Source organism: Carcharodon carcharias, chromosome 20 (assembly GCF_017639515.1).
Source record: "Carcharodon carcharias isolate sCarCar2 chromosome 20, sCarCar2.pri, whole genome shotgun sequence".
NCBI lineage: Eukaryota > Metazoa > Chordata > Chondrichthyes > Lamniformes > Lamnidae > Carcharodon > Carcharodon carcharias.
Window position 1 is genome coordinate 113,368,364 of NC_054486.1, and position 12,798 is coordinate 113,381,161.

The 12,798-nt window shown below is 56.1% G+C and overlaps 1 protein-coding gene across 1 annotated transcript in view; it reads right to left on the minus strand.

Annotated features, from left to right (window-relative positions):
- The window catches only part of mlh3 (mutL homolog 3 (E. coli)), a 133,099-nt gene extending 120,826 nt beyond the window's left edge, over positions 1 to 12,273 (minus strand). Inside the window, exons 1-2 of the mRNA XM_041214241.1 lie at positions 11,904 to 12,273; positions 8,459 to 11,434 (exon numbers count right to left, since the gene is read on the minus strand). Of these exons, the coding sequence (XP_041070175.1) occupies positions 8,459 to 11,434; positions 11,904 to 12,273 (3,346 nt within the window). The remainder of the gene's footprint in view (positions 1 to 8,458; positions 11,435 to 11,903) is intronic.
- Between the last annotated feature and the right edge of the window lie 525 nt (positions 12,274 to 12,798).

Consider the following 12,798-nt stretch of genomic DNA (forward strand, 5'->3'; position numbering starts at 1 on the left):
GAGGTGAGGTGAGGTGAGGTGAGGGTGGGGGTGAGGTGAGGGTGAGGGTGAGGTGAGGGTGGGGTGAGGGTGGGGTGAGGTGAGGGTGAGGTGAGGGTGGGGTGAGGGTGAGGTGAGGGTGGGGTGAGGTGAGGTGAGGGTGGGGTGAGGGTGGGGTGAGGTGAGGGTGAGGTGAGGGTGGGGTGAGGGTGGGGTGAGGGTGAGGTGAGGGTGAGGTGAGGGTGGGGTGAGGGTGAGGTGAGGGTGAGAGTGGGGTGAGGGTGGGGTGAGGTGAGGGTGGGGTGAGGGTGGGGTGAGGTGAGGGTGAGGTGAGGGTGAGGTGAGGGTGGGGTGAGGGTGGGGTGAGATGAGGGTGGGGTGGGGTGAGGTGAGGGTGAGGTGAGGGTGGGGTGGGGTGGGGTGAGGGTGGGGTGAGGGTGGGGTGAGGGTGGGGTGAGGTGAGGGTGGGGTGAGGGTGGGGTGAGGGTGAGGTGAGGGTGAGGTGAGGGTGAGGTGAGGGTGAGAGTGGGGTGAGGGTGGGGTGAGGTGGGGGTGGGGTGGGGTGAGGTGAGGTGAGGGTGGGGTGAGGTGAGGGTGGGGTGAGGTGAGGTGAGGGTGAGGTGAGGGTGGGGTGGGGTGAGGTGAGGGCGGGTGGGGTGAGGGTGGGGTGAGGGTGGAGTGAGGTGAGGGTGAGGTGAGGGTGGGGTGAGGTGAGGGCGGGTGAGGTGAGGGTGGGGTGAGGTGAGGGTGAGGTGAGGTGAAGTGAGGGTGGGGTGGGGTGAGGTGAGGGCGGGTGAGGTGAGGGTGAGGTGAGGTGAGGGTGGGGTGGGGTGAGGTGAGGGCGGGTGAGGTGAGGGTGAGGTGAGGTGAGGGTGGGGTGAGGGTGAGGTGAGGGTGAGGTGGGGTGAGAGTGGGGTGGGGTGAGGTGAGGGCGGGTGAGGTGAGGGTGGGGTGAGGTGAGGGTGAGGTGAGGGTGAGGTGGGGTGAGAGTGGGGTGGGGTGAGGTGAGGGCGGATGAGGTGAGGGTGGGGTGAGGTGAGGGCGGGTGAGGTGAGGGTGAGGTGAGGGTGGGGTGAGGTGAGGGTGGGGTGAGGTGAGGGCGGGTGAGGTGAGGGCGGGTGAGGTGAGGGTGAGGTGAGGGTGGGGTGAGGTGAGGGTGAGGTGAGGGTGGGGTGAGGTGAGGGTGGGGTGAGGTGAGGGTGGGGTGAGGTGAGAGTGGTGTGAGGTGAGAGTGGGGTGGGGTGAGGTGAGGTGAGGTGAGGTGAGGTGAGGTGAGGTGAGGTGAGGTGAGGGTGGGGTGAGGGTGGGGTGAGGTGAGGTGAGAGTGAGGTGAGGGTGAGGTGAGGTGAGGTGAGGGTGAGGTGAGGGTGAGGTGAGGGTGGGGTGAGAGTGGGGTGGGGTGAGGAGAGGGTGGGGTGAGGTGAGGTGAGAGTGGGGTGAGGTGAGGGTGGGGTGGGGTGAGGTGAGGGTGGGGTGAGGTGAGGGTGGGGTGGGGTGAGGTGAGGGTGGGGTGGGGTGAGGTGAGGGTGGGGTGGGGTGGGGTGAGGTGAGGTGAGGTGAGGGTGAGGTGAGGTGAGAGTGGGGTGGGGTGGGGTGGGGTGGGGTGAGGTGAGGGTGGAGTGAGGGTGAGGTGAGGGTGGGGTGAGGTGGGGTGGGGTGGGGTGGGGGGGGGTGAGGTGAGGGTGGGGTGAGGTGAGGGTGGGGTGAGGTGAGGGTGGGGTGGGGTGGGGTGGGGTGAGGGTGGGGTGAGGTGAGGTGAGGTGAGGTGAGGTGAGGTGGGTGGGGGGGGGGGTGGGGTGGGGGGGGGGGGGGGGGGGGGGTGGGGGGGGGTGAGGTGGGGTGGGGTGGGGTGGGTGAGGTGGGGGGGTGGGGAGGTGGGGGGGGGGAGGGTGGGGTGGGGAGGTGAGGGTGGGGTGGGGATGTGAGGTGAGGGTGGGGTGGGGATGTGAGGTGAGGGTGGGGTGGGGATGTGAGGTGAGGGTGGGGTGGGGTGAGGTGGGGTGGGGTGGGGTGAGGGGGGGTGGGGTGGGGGTGGGGTGGGGTGAGGTGAGGTGAGGGTGGGGTGGGGTGAGGTGAGAGTGGGGTGGGGTGAGGTGAGAGTGGGGTGGGGTGAGGTGAGGGTCAGGTGAGGGTGGGGTGGGGTGAGGTGAGAGTGGGGTGGGGTGAGGTGGGGTGAGGTGAGGGTGGGGTGGGGTGAGGTGAGGGCGGGTGAGGTGAGGGTGGGGTGGGGTGAGGTGAGAGTGGGGTGGGGTGAGGTGAGGGTGGGGTGGGGTGAGGTGAGGTGAGGGCGGGTGAGGTGAGGGTGGGGTGGGGTGGGGTGAGAGTGGGGTGGGGTGAGGTGAGGGTGGGGTGGGGTGAGGTGAGAGTGGGGTGGGGTGAGGTGAGGGTGGGGTGGGGTAAGGTGAGGGCGGGTGAGGTGAGGGTGGGGTGGGGTGGGGTGAGAGTGGGGTGGGGTGAGGTGAGGGTGGGGTGGGGTGAGGTGAGGGCGGGTGAGGTGAGAGTGGGGTGGGGTGAGGTGAGGGCGGGTGAGGTGAGGGTGGGGTGGGGTGAGGTGAGAGTGGGGTGGGGTGAGGTGAGGGTGGGGTGAGGGTGGGGTGAGGTGAGAGTGGGGTGAGGTGAGGGTGGGGTGGGGTGAGGTGAGGGTGGGGTGGGGTGGGGTGAGGTGAGGGCGGGTGAGGTGAGGGTGGGCTGGGGTGAGGTGAGGGTGGGGTGGGGTGAGGTGAGGGTGGGTGAGGTGAGGGTGGGGCGGGGAGGTGAGGTGAGGGTGGGGTGGGGTGAGGTGAGGGCGGGGTGGGGAGGTGAGGTGAGGTGAGGGCGGGTGAGGTGAGGGTGGGGTGGGGTGAGGTGAGGGTGGGGTGGGGTGGGGTGAGGTGAGGGCGGGTGAGGTGAGGGTGGGGTGGGGTGAGGTGAGGGTGGGGTGGGGTGATGTGAGGGCGGGTGAGGTGAGGGTGGTGTGGGGAGGTGAGGTGAGGGTGGGGTGGGGTGGGGTGAGGTGAGGGCGGGGTGGGGAGGTGAGGTGAGGTGAGGGTGGGGTGGGGTGAGGGTGGGTGAGGTGGGGTCAGGTGAGGGCGGGTGAGTGCTGAGGTAGGGTGGGGTGGGGGGTTGAGGTGGGCTGGGGTGGGGGTGGTGAGGTGGGTTGGATGGGGGGGTGAGGTGGGTTGGGGTGAGAGGGTGTGGGAGTGGGGTGAGGGTGGTGGGCTGGGGTGAGGTTGGGTGAGAAGTGGAATGGGATGGGATAAGGTGGGGTGGGATGGAGTGAGGTGAGGTGAGGTGGGATGGGTGGATGGGGGGGTGAGGTGAGGTGGGGTGGTATGGGATGGGATGAGGTGGGGTGGGGTGGGGTGAGGTGGGGGTGGGGTGGGGTGAGGTGAGGTGAGGGTGGGGTGAGGTGAGGGTGGGGTGAGGTGAGGTGAGAGTGGGGTGGGGTGGGGTGAGGTGAGAGTGGGGTGGGGTGGGGTGAGGTGAGGGTGGGGTGGGGTGAGGTGAGGGCGAGGTAGGGTGAGGGTGGGTGGGAAGTGGGGTGGGTGGATGGGATGGGTGGATGAGGTGAAGTGGGGTGGGATGGGAGGATGGGGTGGGGTGGGATTGGATGGGGTGAGGTGAGGTGGGGTGGGATGAGGTGAGGTGGGGTAGGGTGGGATGGGGTGAAGTGAAGTGGATTGGATGAAGTGGGGTGGGATGGGAGGATGGGGTGGGGTGGGATTGGATGGGGTGAGGTGAAGTGGGGTGGGGTAAGGTGGGGTGGGGTAAGATGGGGTAGGGTGGGATGGGCGGATGGAGTGAAGTGGGATTGAGTGGGGTGGGGTGGGATGAGGTGAGGTGGGGTAGGGTGGGATGGGGTGAAGTGAAGTGGATTGGATGGAGTGGGGTGGGGGGCTGAGGGTTACAAGAAATTGTCATTCAAGCGTTGGCAAGGATGGCCCTAAAAAACTGTTAGCTGGAGGGAGTCCTGATTGGATGGATTTGGAGTCCTGATTGGATGGATTTGGAGTCCTGATTGGATGGATTTGGAGTCCTGATTGGATGGATTTGGAGTCCTGATTGGATGGATTTGGGGTCCTGATTGGATGGATTTGGAGTCCTGATTGGATGGATTTGGAGTCCTGACTGGATGGATTTGGAGTCCTGATTGGATGGATTTGAAGTCCTGATTGGATGGATTTGGAGTCCTGACTGGATGGATTTGGAGTCCTGATTGGATGGATTTGTTGAGAAGAGACTGGCTAAATGTTCAGAGACAATAACACAATTGAGGGCTCAGAGAGGAAAGGGAATTTTGCAGATGAGGTGATAATTAACTCTGAAGAGTCATATGGACTTGAAGCATTAATTCTACTTCTCTTTCCACAGATGCTGCCAGACCTGCTGAACTTTTCCAGCATTTTCTGTTTTTATTTAAATTAAAGAGAAATATGTTGAGTTTTTCTCAAGAGTGGTGATAATGATGGCTTTTAAAGTTCTGAGACCAAGTGAGGTGTCCATTATTCTAAGTTTCATAAGGACAGCAATGGGAGTAATTAGGAGCCGAGTGGTGTGCGGAACAATAGGGTGCTTATTGGTATCTCATGGCTAAGTTTGAAGCAGGGAGATAGGAGATATAGCATAAAAGCTGAAGATGTGGAATTCAAGCAGGCAAGAACCAGGGAGACATTAGAAATAGAGGTCAAATAAGAAATGAGACACAGCTATACAGGTGGTCATATCTTCAGTATAAAGAAATCCATGAACTCCTTGAACTTGCTGTCAGAAGTTAGGGTACAAGGGTCAACCACTTGAGGACGGGCCAGGGAAGATGTGGCCATCTGCTTCTCAAGTGGAACTAGAGGAACAGCTCAGATTGTAACTGAGGTCATCCAAGTTAGGCTACCCCAGCATATTGAATTCCCACCAGGAGATCCATTCTTGGTGGCATCACAACCATTCACAGGGTACAGCTGAAGCTGCTGAATAGATTGTTAACCTCGACTTCGAACTATAATTTCTTCCCCAGCCACACAAATAAAAAAAATTGAGAGGAAGAGTCTAGGATTGTTAAACTTCCAGGATTATCCTGAAATTGTAGGTGATTCGGGCTGAGGAGAATGACAAGCTCTTTGTTATGTGGATTTTTCCAGAACTGGTCACTGATGATGAGGACAGTTGTGTGACAAATCTTCAAGAGAGTCTTAAAAGAGGAAAGCTAGGTTGAGGGGTGGAGGTGTAGGGAGGGAATTCCAAAGTCTGGGGCCTAGGCAACAGGATGCATATCCACCAATGATGGAGTAATTAAAATTTGAGATGCACAAGAGTCGAGCAATAGAGGAGCACAGGGTAGGGTTGCAGGGCCAGGGAGGATCACAGAGATAGGAGTGGCAAGGCCATGGAAGAATTTAAAAATAAAGATGAAAATTTTAATGTCTAGATATTTCTTGATCAGGAGCCAATGAAGGTCAGCAAGCACAGGGCTGAAAGGAGAACGGGACTTGGTGCGAGTTAAGACATGGGCAGCAGACCTCAAGTTTACAGAAGATAGAATGTGGGAGGCCGGCAGAAGGTGCATTGGAATAGTCGAGTCTAGAAGATTGGATAGGTTGGGGTTGTTTTCCCTGGAGCAGCAAAGGTCGAGAGGGGACCTGATAGAGGTGTATAAGATTATGAGGGGCATAAATATGGTGGATAGGAAGGCACTTTTTCCACTAGTAGAGGGGTCAATAACTAGGGGGCATAGATTTAAGGTAAGAGGTAGAAGAATAAGAGGGGAGTTGAGGAGAATTTTTCTCACCCAGAGGGTGGTGGGAGTCTGGAACTCACTGCCTGAAAGGGTGGTTGAGTCAGAAACTCTCATAACATTTAAGAAATATTTAGATATTCACTTACATTGCCAAAGCCTCCAAGTCTATGGGCCAAGCACTGGGAAATGGGATTAATGTAGTCAGATCTTTGCTGACTGGCAGGGATATGAGGCCGAATGGCCTTCTTCTGTGCTGTAAATGTCTATGAGTAAGTAAAGAAGACATGATGAGGATTTCAGCAGCAGATGAGCTGGGAGAGGGATGAAATCGGGTGATGTTACAGAGGCAGTAAGAGGGCTTAGTGATAGCATATGAGGTCAGAAGCTCATCTCAGAGTCAAATGTGACACCAAGTTTGCGAACAATATAACTTAAACTCAGTCCAGGGAAGAGATGGCGTCAATAGCTAGGGATTGGAGTTTGAAACAGGGTCTGAAAACAATGGCTTCAGTCTTCCCAATACTTAATTGGAGTAAATTTTTGCTGATCCAGTACTGGATGTTGGATAAGCAATCTGATAGTTTAGCAATTGTGCAGGAGCCGAGAGAGGTGGTGGTGAGGTAGAGCTGGGTGTCAGAGTACGTGTGAAAGCCAAAATTGTGCCATCAGACGATGTTGCCGAGGGACAGCATATGGATGAGAAATAGGATGGGGCCAAGGATTGATCCTCGGGGGACACCAGAGGTAACAGTGTAGGAGCAGGAAGAGAAGCCATGGTAAGTGATACCAAGGCTATGATTGGCAGGTAAGAATGGAATCAGGTGAGAGCACTCCCATTCAGCTGGACAACAGCTGAGAGTCTTTGGAGGAGGGTGCTTTGCTCAACCATGTCAAAGGCTGCAGACAGGTGGAGAAGGACAAGGAGGGAAGGTTTACCTTTGTCACAGTCACACAGGACTGTAATTTATGATTTTGATAAGAATCTTTGTGGTACTGTGGCAGGGGGAACTTGACTGGTGGGATTCAATCATGGCGTTCTAGTGAAGATGGGACTGATTTGGGAGGCAACATGTTCAAGGACTTTGGAGAGGAAAGGGAGTTTGGAGATAGGATGGTAGTATCAAGGGTTGGTGTTTTTGATGAGAGGGCAGATTACAGAAGATTTAGAGGAGAGTCAACTATGGGAGACAAAGAACCGTTTACAGTATCAGCTGACAGGGGTCAGGAGGGGAAGCTGGGTGCTCAGCAGGATTGTACATTTAACTTCCTGTTTTGCTTTGTGTGAATACTCAAATGTGATTGGTTCCTTATCTGCTTGTTGCACGCCCAGACATCCCCTTGACTTAGTGCCAGATTTAAAATGCTGACAGGTGAGGGGAAAACCACACCAGATGTCACAAGATCGCTCTTTCTTTGAGATCAGTGGTAAGTTCCCTTGCTTCACTGCTGATCACAAGTTCCAGGTCAATATTCCAGTGAGCGAATTTGGCAGGACAGAGGCATCACGGCTATATTACTGGACTAGTAATCCAGAGTTCTGATGAAAGGCGATCAATCTGATATATTAACTGCTTCTCTCTCCACAGATGCGGCCAGACCCGCTGCATATTTCCAGCATTTTCTGTTTTTATTTTGGTAATGCAGCAGCCTGAAGTATTGATCTAAAATCCCACCACAGCAGCCAAGGAATTTAGATTCAATCAATTGAATTAATTAAATAAACCTTAGAATAAAGAGCCTGTATCCATAATGGCAACCATCAAACAAAAAGATTGAAGTAAAAACCCATTTGGTTCAAAATGTCCTTTACAAAAGGAAATCTGCTTTCCCTGCCCTGTCTAGCTGATATGTGACTCCAGGCCCAAAGTAAGATGTTTGACTCTTAACTGGAAAGGTCTGGTGAGCCACCTCAAGAAAGTGGCTCACCACCGTCTTCTCAAGGGGAATTAGGGATGAGCACTAATGAACCCAAAACTCTCCACCACTAGGAATTTTCCTCAGTTCATGACAGGGGGTCTGTTGCACACTAAGAGATAGAGACTGATTGCTGTGATTGATCAATGAGCTCCATTGTCATATCACCTAGTAGCTTAATAGAACGCAAACTAAATGGATTATTATTTTTCGTGTACTAATTCCCAGCATAACAGACAAGTTACATGAGCTTGAGAGATTTTTCCAGAGATGGATAATGGAACTAAGGAGAGGAGAGGGACCCAAGTGTCAACTGAAAAAAGAAAGTGACGAGGGATACAGAAAGACCACAAGAGATAGTGAAGATAAAGGGGATTATCCAAGGATATGAACAGGAAACAGAATGCGAGGGGTGAGGTACAGCAATGAAGTTTGCAGATATGGGTGAGTTGGAAGAAAACTGTTTATAATAGGGCTATTATGGAATACAGTGCAGAACATCAGGGCCATTTAGTGACTTACCAAATCAGGTTTTCAGCTAGTCATTGAATTTATTCAAAGTTGAGGTCAATAGACTTTTGGACTCAAAGGCAATGAAGGGATATGGAGATCAGTGGGAAAGTGTAGTCAAGGCTGAAGATCAGCTAAGGTTTTATTGAATGGTGAAGCAGGCTCAGAGGACCCTATGGCCTGAGAGAAATTTATCATGCTAGATTTTGGCAGAACTGGGGTGGAAATCTCACTAGTAACCTATTAACAGGGCCCAGTTTAATTGTCAGTGGGGGTGAGGGAGGGGATGGGGAGGTATATTTGAGGAATGTGAAGTGATGCCTCTACATTTCTTCAAAAACTCACCAGTCTTAGTGAGAACATTAACTGCCATTGTTGTGAAGTCCTTTATACAGGCAGCCTGTGTTTGGGCATCTGGTGGAACTTCATAGCTACTTAGTCCAGTCGTGCTGTTTACATACACCATCCTTCCGAGAGAGCCATCAAAGTACTGCAGCCAGTCTGAAACAAAACTTTTCAATGTGTCACTTTGACCTTTACAGGTCTCCATACAACTTCCTGGTAATTCTCCAGTATGTATTGGTTTAGTTTGAACATAAACAAGTTCTGGAACTTTCCATGTGGCCACAGAATCTTCCGTAGATGGGTTCAAGTTTGCATCACTTGTTCTGTAACTTTGAGGTCGGTCCCCAACATGCTGATCAGACTGAGTATCTGTTCCTTTTCCAGTCCTTTCATCAATTGCAGGCCAAGGCAAGTGAACTGAACAAGCTTCCCTGTTATTCATGCATTGGACATGTTCAATTGGCGCACTGCTCCTTTTTGCCTGACATTCCTCATTCACCACCCCCTCTCGAAGGGAAACGTTTTCGGTGATCACCTGAGCTGTTGAGCACACTGGCTCTGGAGATATCGATTTTGCACACTCTTGTTCTTGCTGCAGAAGGTCCTTGTAACTCTGGCAGGGTTGGCATGGCTCTGTGGAACTCCCTGCTTTGGACTCTCCACTCTTCTCTTCAATAGGCTGTCCTTTAAGATCCTTTAACCTGCACAACTTTGCAGCCAGTGTTCTTGGAGGCTCCTTGGCAACTGGAAAGGTTTCCTTGATTTGTGAATAACCAGGCAGTTCAATCAGGTCGGCCCGTGCTTTGGCCACACATACAGCTGCTGGGCAATTTCCATCAGAATACAAACTCTTTAAAAGACCACTACAATCACACCGGTCACTCTCACTGTGGTAATTAGTTGTAGAATCAGCATATTTTACATCTGGGCTCTGGTAAAAACTCTTGGCGCCCTTAGTTATTGTCACATTATCTACTAATGGCCTCATGGCTGGATCACCAACACTGCCTTGAGAAGAGTCTCCTCCATTTTGATCATCACTTATCTTCCCATAGTTTCTCCTAAATACATCCAGCGAACCAGTTATTAGAGACATGCTCAGTTTCCTGTGGAATTTAGCCTGACAACAGACAGGTTCACAACTGGCAGGATTTCTGTACTCAGAACTAGTGAGGTATTTCGGTAAAATCATCTTCTGAGATAGTGTCACTGATTCAGCAGAGTTCCCAGAGTGATGATGACACCAATAAGTCTCCCGAATTCTCCGACAGTCAGTCACAGGCTCTTGGGGCATATCTATCCTATGTTTCCTTGCTACATTTGAGAGTGTTCTTTCATCAGGCATGAGATGTCCATCTCCCTTTCTTGGCATCTCATTAAGAACCGCCCAAGCACTCACTGGGCCAGGGCAGCAGATGTGGGCCCAGTCGGAAGAGTTTCCACTTTCAGTGTCTGCATCTATCGTTTTCCTGGGGACAATGTGGGTTATGAGACCCGTGATACCCAGTTCCACTCTCTGTTCTCCCAACAGCTTCCCGTCCCTGTGCACCTCCACCATAACTCCCTTTTCCCCACACAGCTCTTCCACTCCCTCCCTCCGCAACTCCCCTTCTCCTGTCTGCTTTTCTCGCAGCTCCCCCACCTGCTCTCCCTGCGATGCTCCCACCTGCTCCCCCTGCGACTCTCCCAACTGTTTCCCTGCCTCTGCATGCTCCTCCATGCTTGTCTGCTCCCGCTCTTGTGATGAATTCTCAGTGACTGACAAGGTCCCAATCTCATAGACAGCTGTGCGTTTGCAAATAGTGGTGCCAGGCTGTGCCTGCGCTGTTGGTTTTGCCTCAGAGCTGGCAGAGGTACTCAGGTCCCTGAGGGAAATGCTTTCCTCCTCTTTCAACAGAGACCTTCCATAAGCCGCTGAATCCTTACCAGCAAAACAAAGGTTGTGCCTTGAGGATTCTAAGTTGGGTATGCCACACTGTCGAGAGTACAAGGTTGGATCTTCACTCTGAGAGACAGCAACACAGGGTTCAGAGTCTGCCTCCAGCTCGGGAGTCTCTAGAATCTCTGCCTGCCGGTGCACAGACTTGGACACTACTGCTACCCGTTCGTGTGAGTAACTGAAGTTCGAGTGAACAACAGCCAGCTGGGAAGATCCCTGCTCCTCTATGGACTCCACCAGCAACTGTTCCTGTAGCAAGAAGGCCCGGACTCCCTCCTCCAAGCAACCCAGCAGCAGGTTCCAGGCAGTGAACTCCAGCAGGGTGCGGTTTGTCTCCCAGCAGGCATCATACTGACTACGGTCGCAGTCAATGTTGATGATATAGACAGGGTGAAGGTCAGGGCCTCCCCGGGGTCCGGGCCGACAGATTAGGCTGTGCCTCCTGAGCAGCGAGTCCAGCTCCTTGTGGATGCGGGTCTTCAGCACCAGCCGTCTGCTGACAAACACAAGTCGCTGGGCTTTGGTGTGATGGCCCTGGCGGCTGATGAAACCACTCAGCTGGAAGCCGCCACTCGTGTGTTGGATGCGACCCAGTGCCGCTGCCTTCTGCGGGCCATGGATCTGGGCGAAGCGGACCTGCAGGCTGCTGGCTTTGGGCAGCCTCACCACCAGCGAGCCTCCAGACATGGCAGAGGCCTCGTCCCGCACGGTGAAAGAGACGCTCGGGTGCAAGAGGCTCAAAGCCTGGACCCGGCAGCGGATCTGCTCCCACTCCAGGGGCCGGCCAAGACGGCGCCGCCTCACCGGCAGCTGGTAGAAGAGGTTGCAGACGGTGACGGTGGTACCGGGACTCGGCCTCCCCATCTCGGCCTCATACACCGGCCTGGCTTGCCCATTGTGGAATAATTTCACCCAGGTCCGGCTGGAGCCCTGTGGCCTGCTCACTATCTCCAGCAAACCTGACAGGTGAGCGATGCTGGCCAGGGCCTCACCACGACCCCCAGGCCCAGGAATGTGACTGTGACCGTGACCTGGACCTCCCCCACCCCCGCCATCACCCCCTCCCCCTCCCCCGCCATCACCCCCTCCCCCACCATCTCCCCCTCCCCCACCCCTGCCATCACCCCCTCCCCCACCCCAGCCATCACCCCCTCCCCCACCCCCGCCATCACCCCCTCCCCCACCCCCGCCATCACCCCCTCCCCCCCTTCCCCCTCCCCCGCCATCACCCCCTCCCCCGCCCCCCCTTCCCCCTCCCCCACCCCCACCATCTCCCCCTCCCCCACCATCTCCCCCTCCCCCGCCCCCCCTTCCCCCTCCCCCTCCCCCACCATCACCCCCTCCCCCACCCCCGCCATCACCCCCCTCCCCCACCCCCGCCATCACCCCCTCCCCCACCCCCGCCATCACCCCCTCCCCCACCCCAGCCATCACCCCCTCCCCCGCCCCCCCTTCCCCCTCCCCCGCCCCCCCTCCCCCCTCCCCCGCCATCTCCCCCTCCCCCACTGTGGTAGCGCGTGCCAGCCAACTCCAGGGCCGCGCGCCCCAGGCCGGCTCCGTTATCCGCCACCTGCACGCGCCCGGCCTGCGCGTCCACCCGCACGGCTGCGCAGCCGCACCCGGCCTCCAGGCTGTTGAGCAGCAGCTCCTCCAGGCAGCGGGCGAGCGAGGGCACCGCCACCCCGGAGCGCAGACAGGCCTGAGCGGCCGCCGGCAACACCCGCACCCGCACCCTCCCCGGTGGCAGCGACGGCGGAGGCGCCCCACTCAATCCGCCCGCTTCCTCTGCCATCCGGCTCCGAGTCTGGCCGCCGCCGCCGCCGCCGCCAGGCCGCGTTCCTATAGAGAACCGACCCAGCGCGGCCAACGTGCGCATGTGCGGCACCTGCGGAATCCTGGGAAATGTAGTTCCAGAGATCCTGCGCCTAGTGCAGAAGTCAGCAAACCAAACCCCCAGAGCAGGGGCAATTAAATACCTCCCCCCCCCCCCCCCAGAGCAGGGGCAATTAAATTCCTCCCCCCCCCCAGAGCAGGGGCAATTAAATACCTCCCACCCCAGAGCAGGGGCAATTAAATACCTCCCCCCCCCCCAGAGCAGGGGCAATTAAATACCTCCCCCCCCCAGAGCAGGGGCAATTAAATACCTCCCACCCCCCCCCCAGAGCAGGGGCAATTAAATACCTCCCCCCCCAGAGCAGGGGCAATTAAATACCTCCCCCCCCCCAGAGCAGGGGCAATTAAATACCTCCCCCCCCCCAGAGCAGGGGCAATTAAATACCTCCCCCCCCCAGAGCAGGGGCAATTAAATACCTCCCCCCCCCAGAGCAGGGGCAATTAAATACCTCCCCCCCCAGAGCAGGGGCAATTAAATACCTCCCCCCCCCCAGAGCAGGGGCAATTA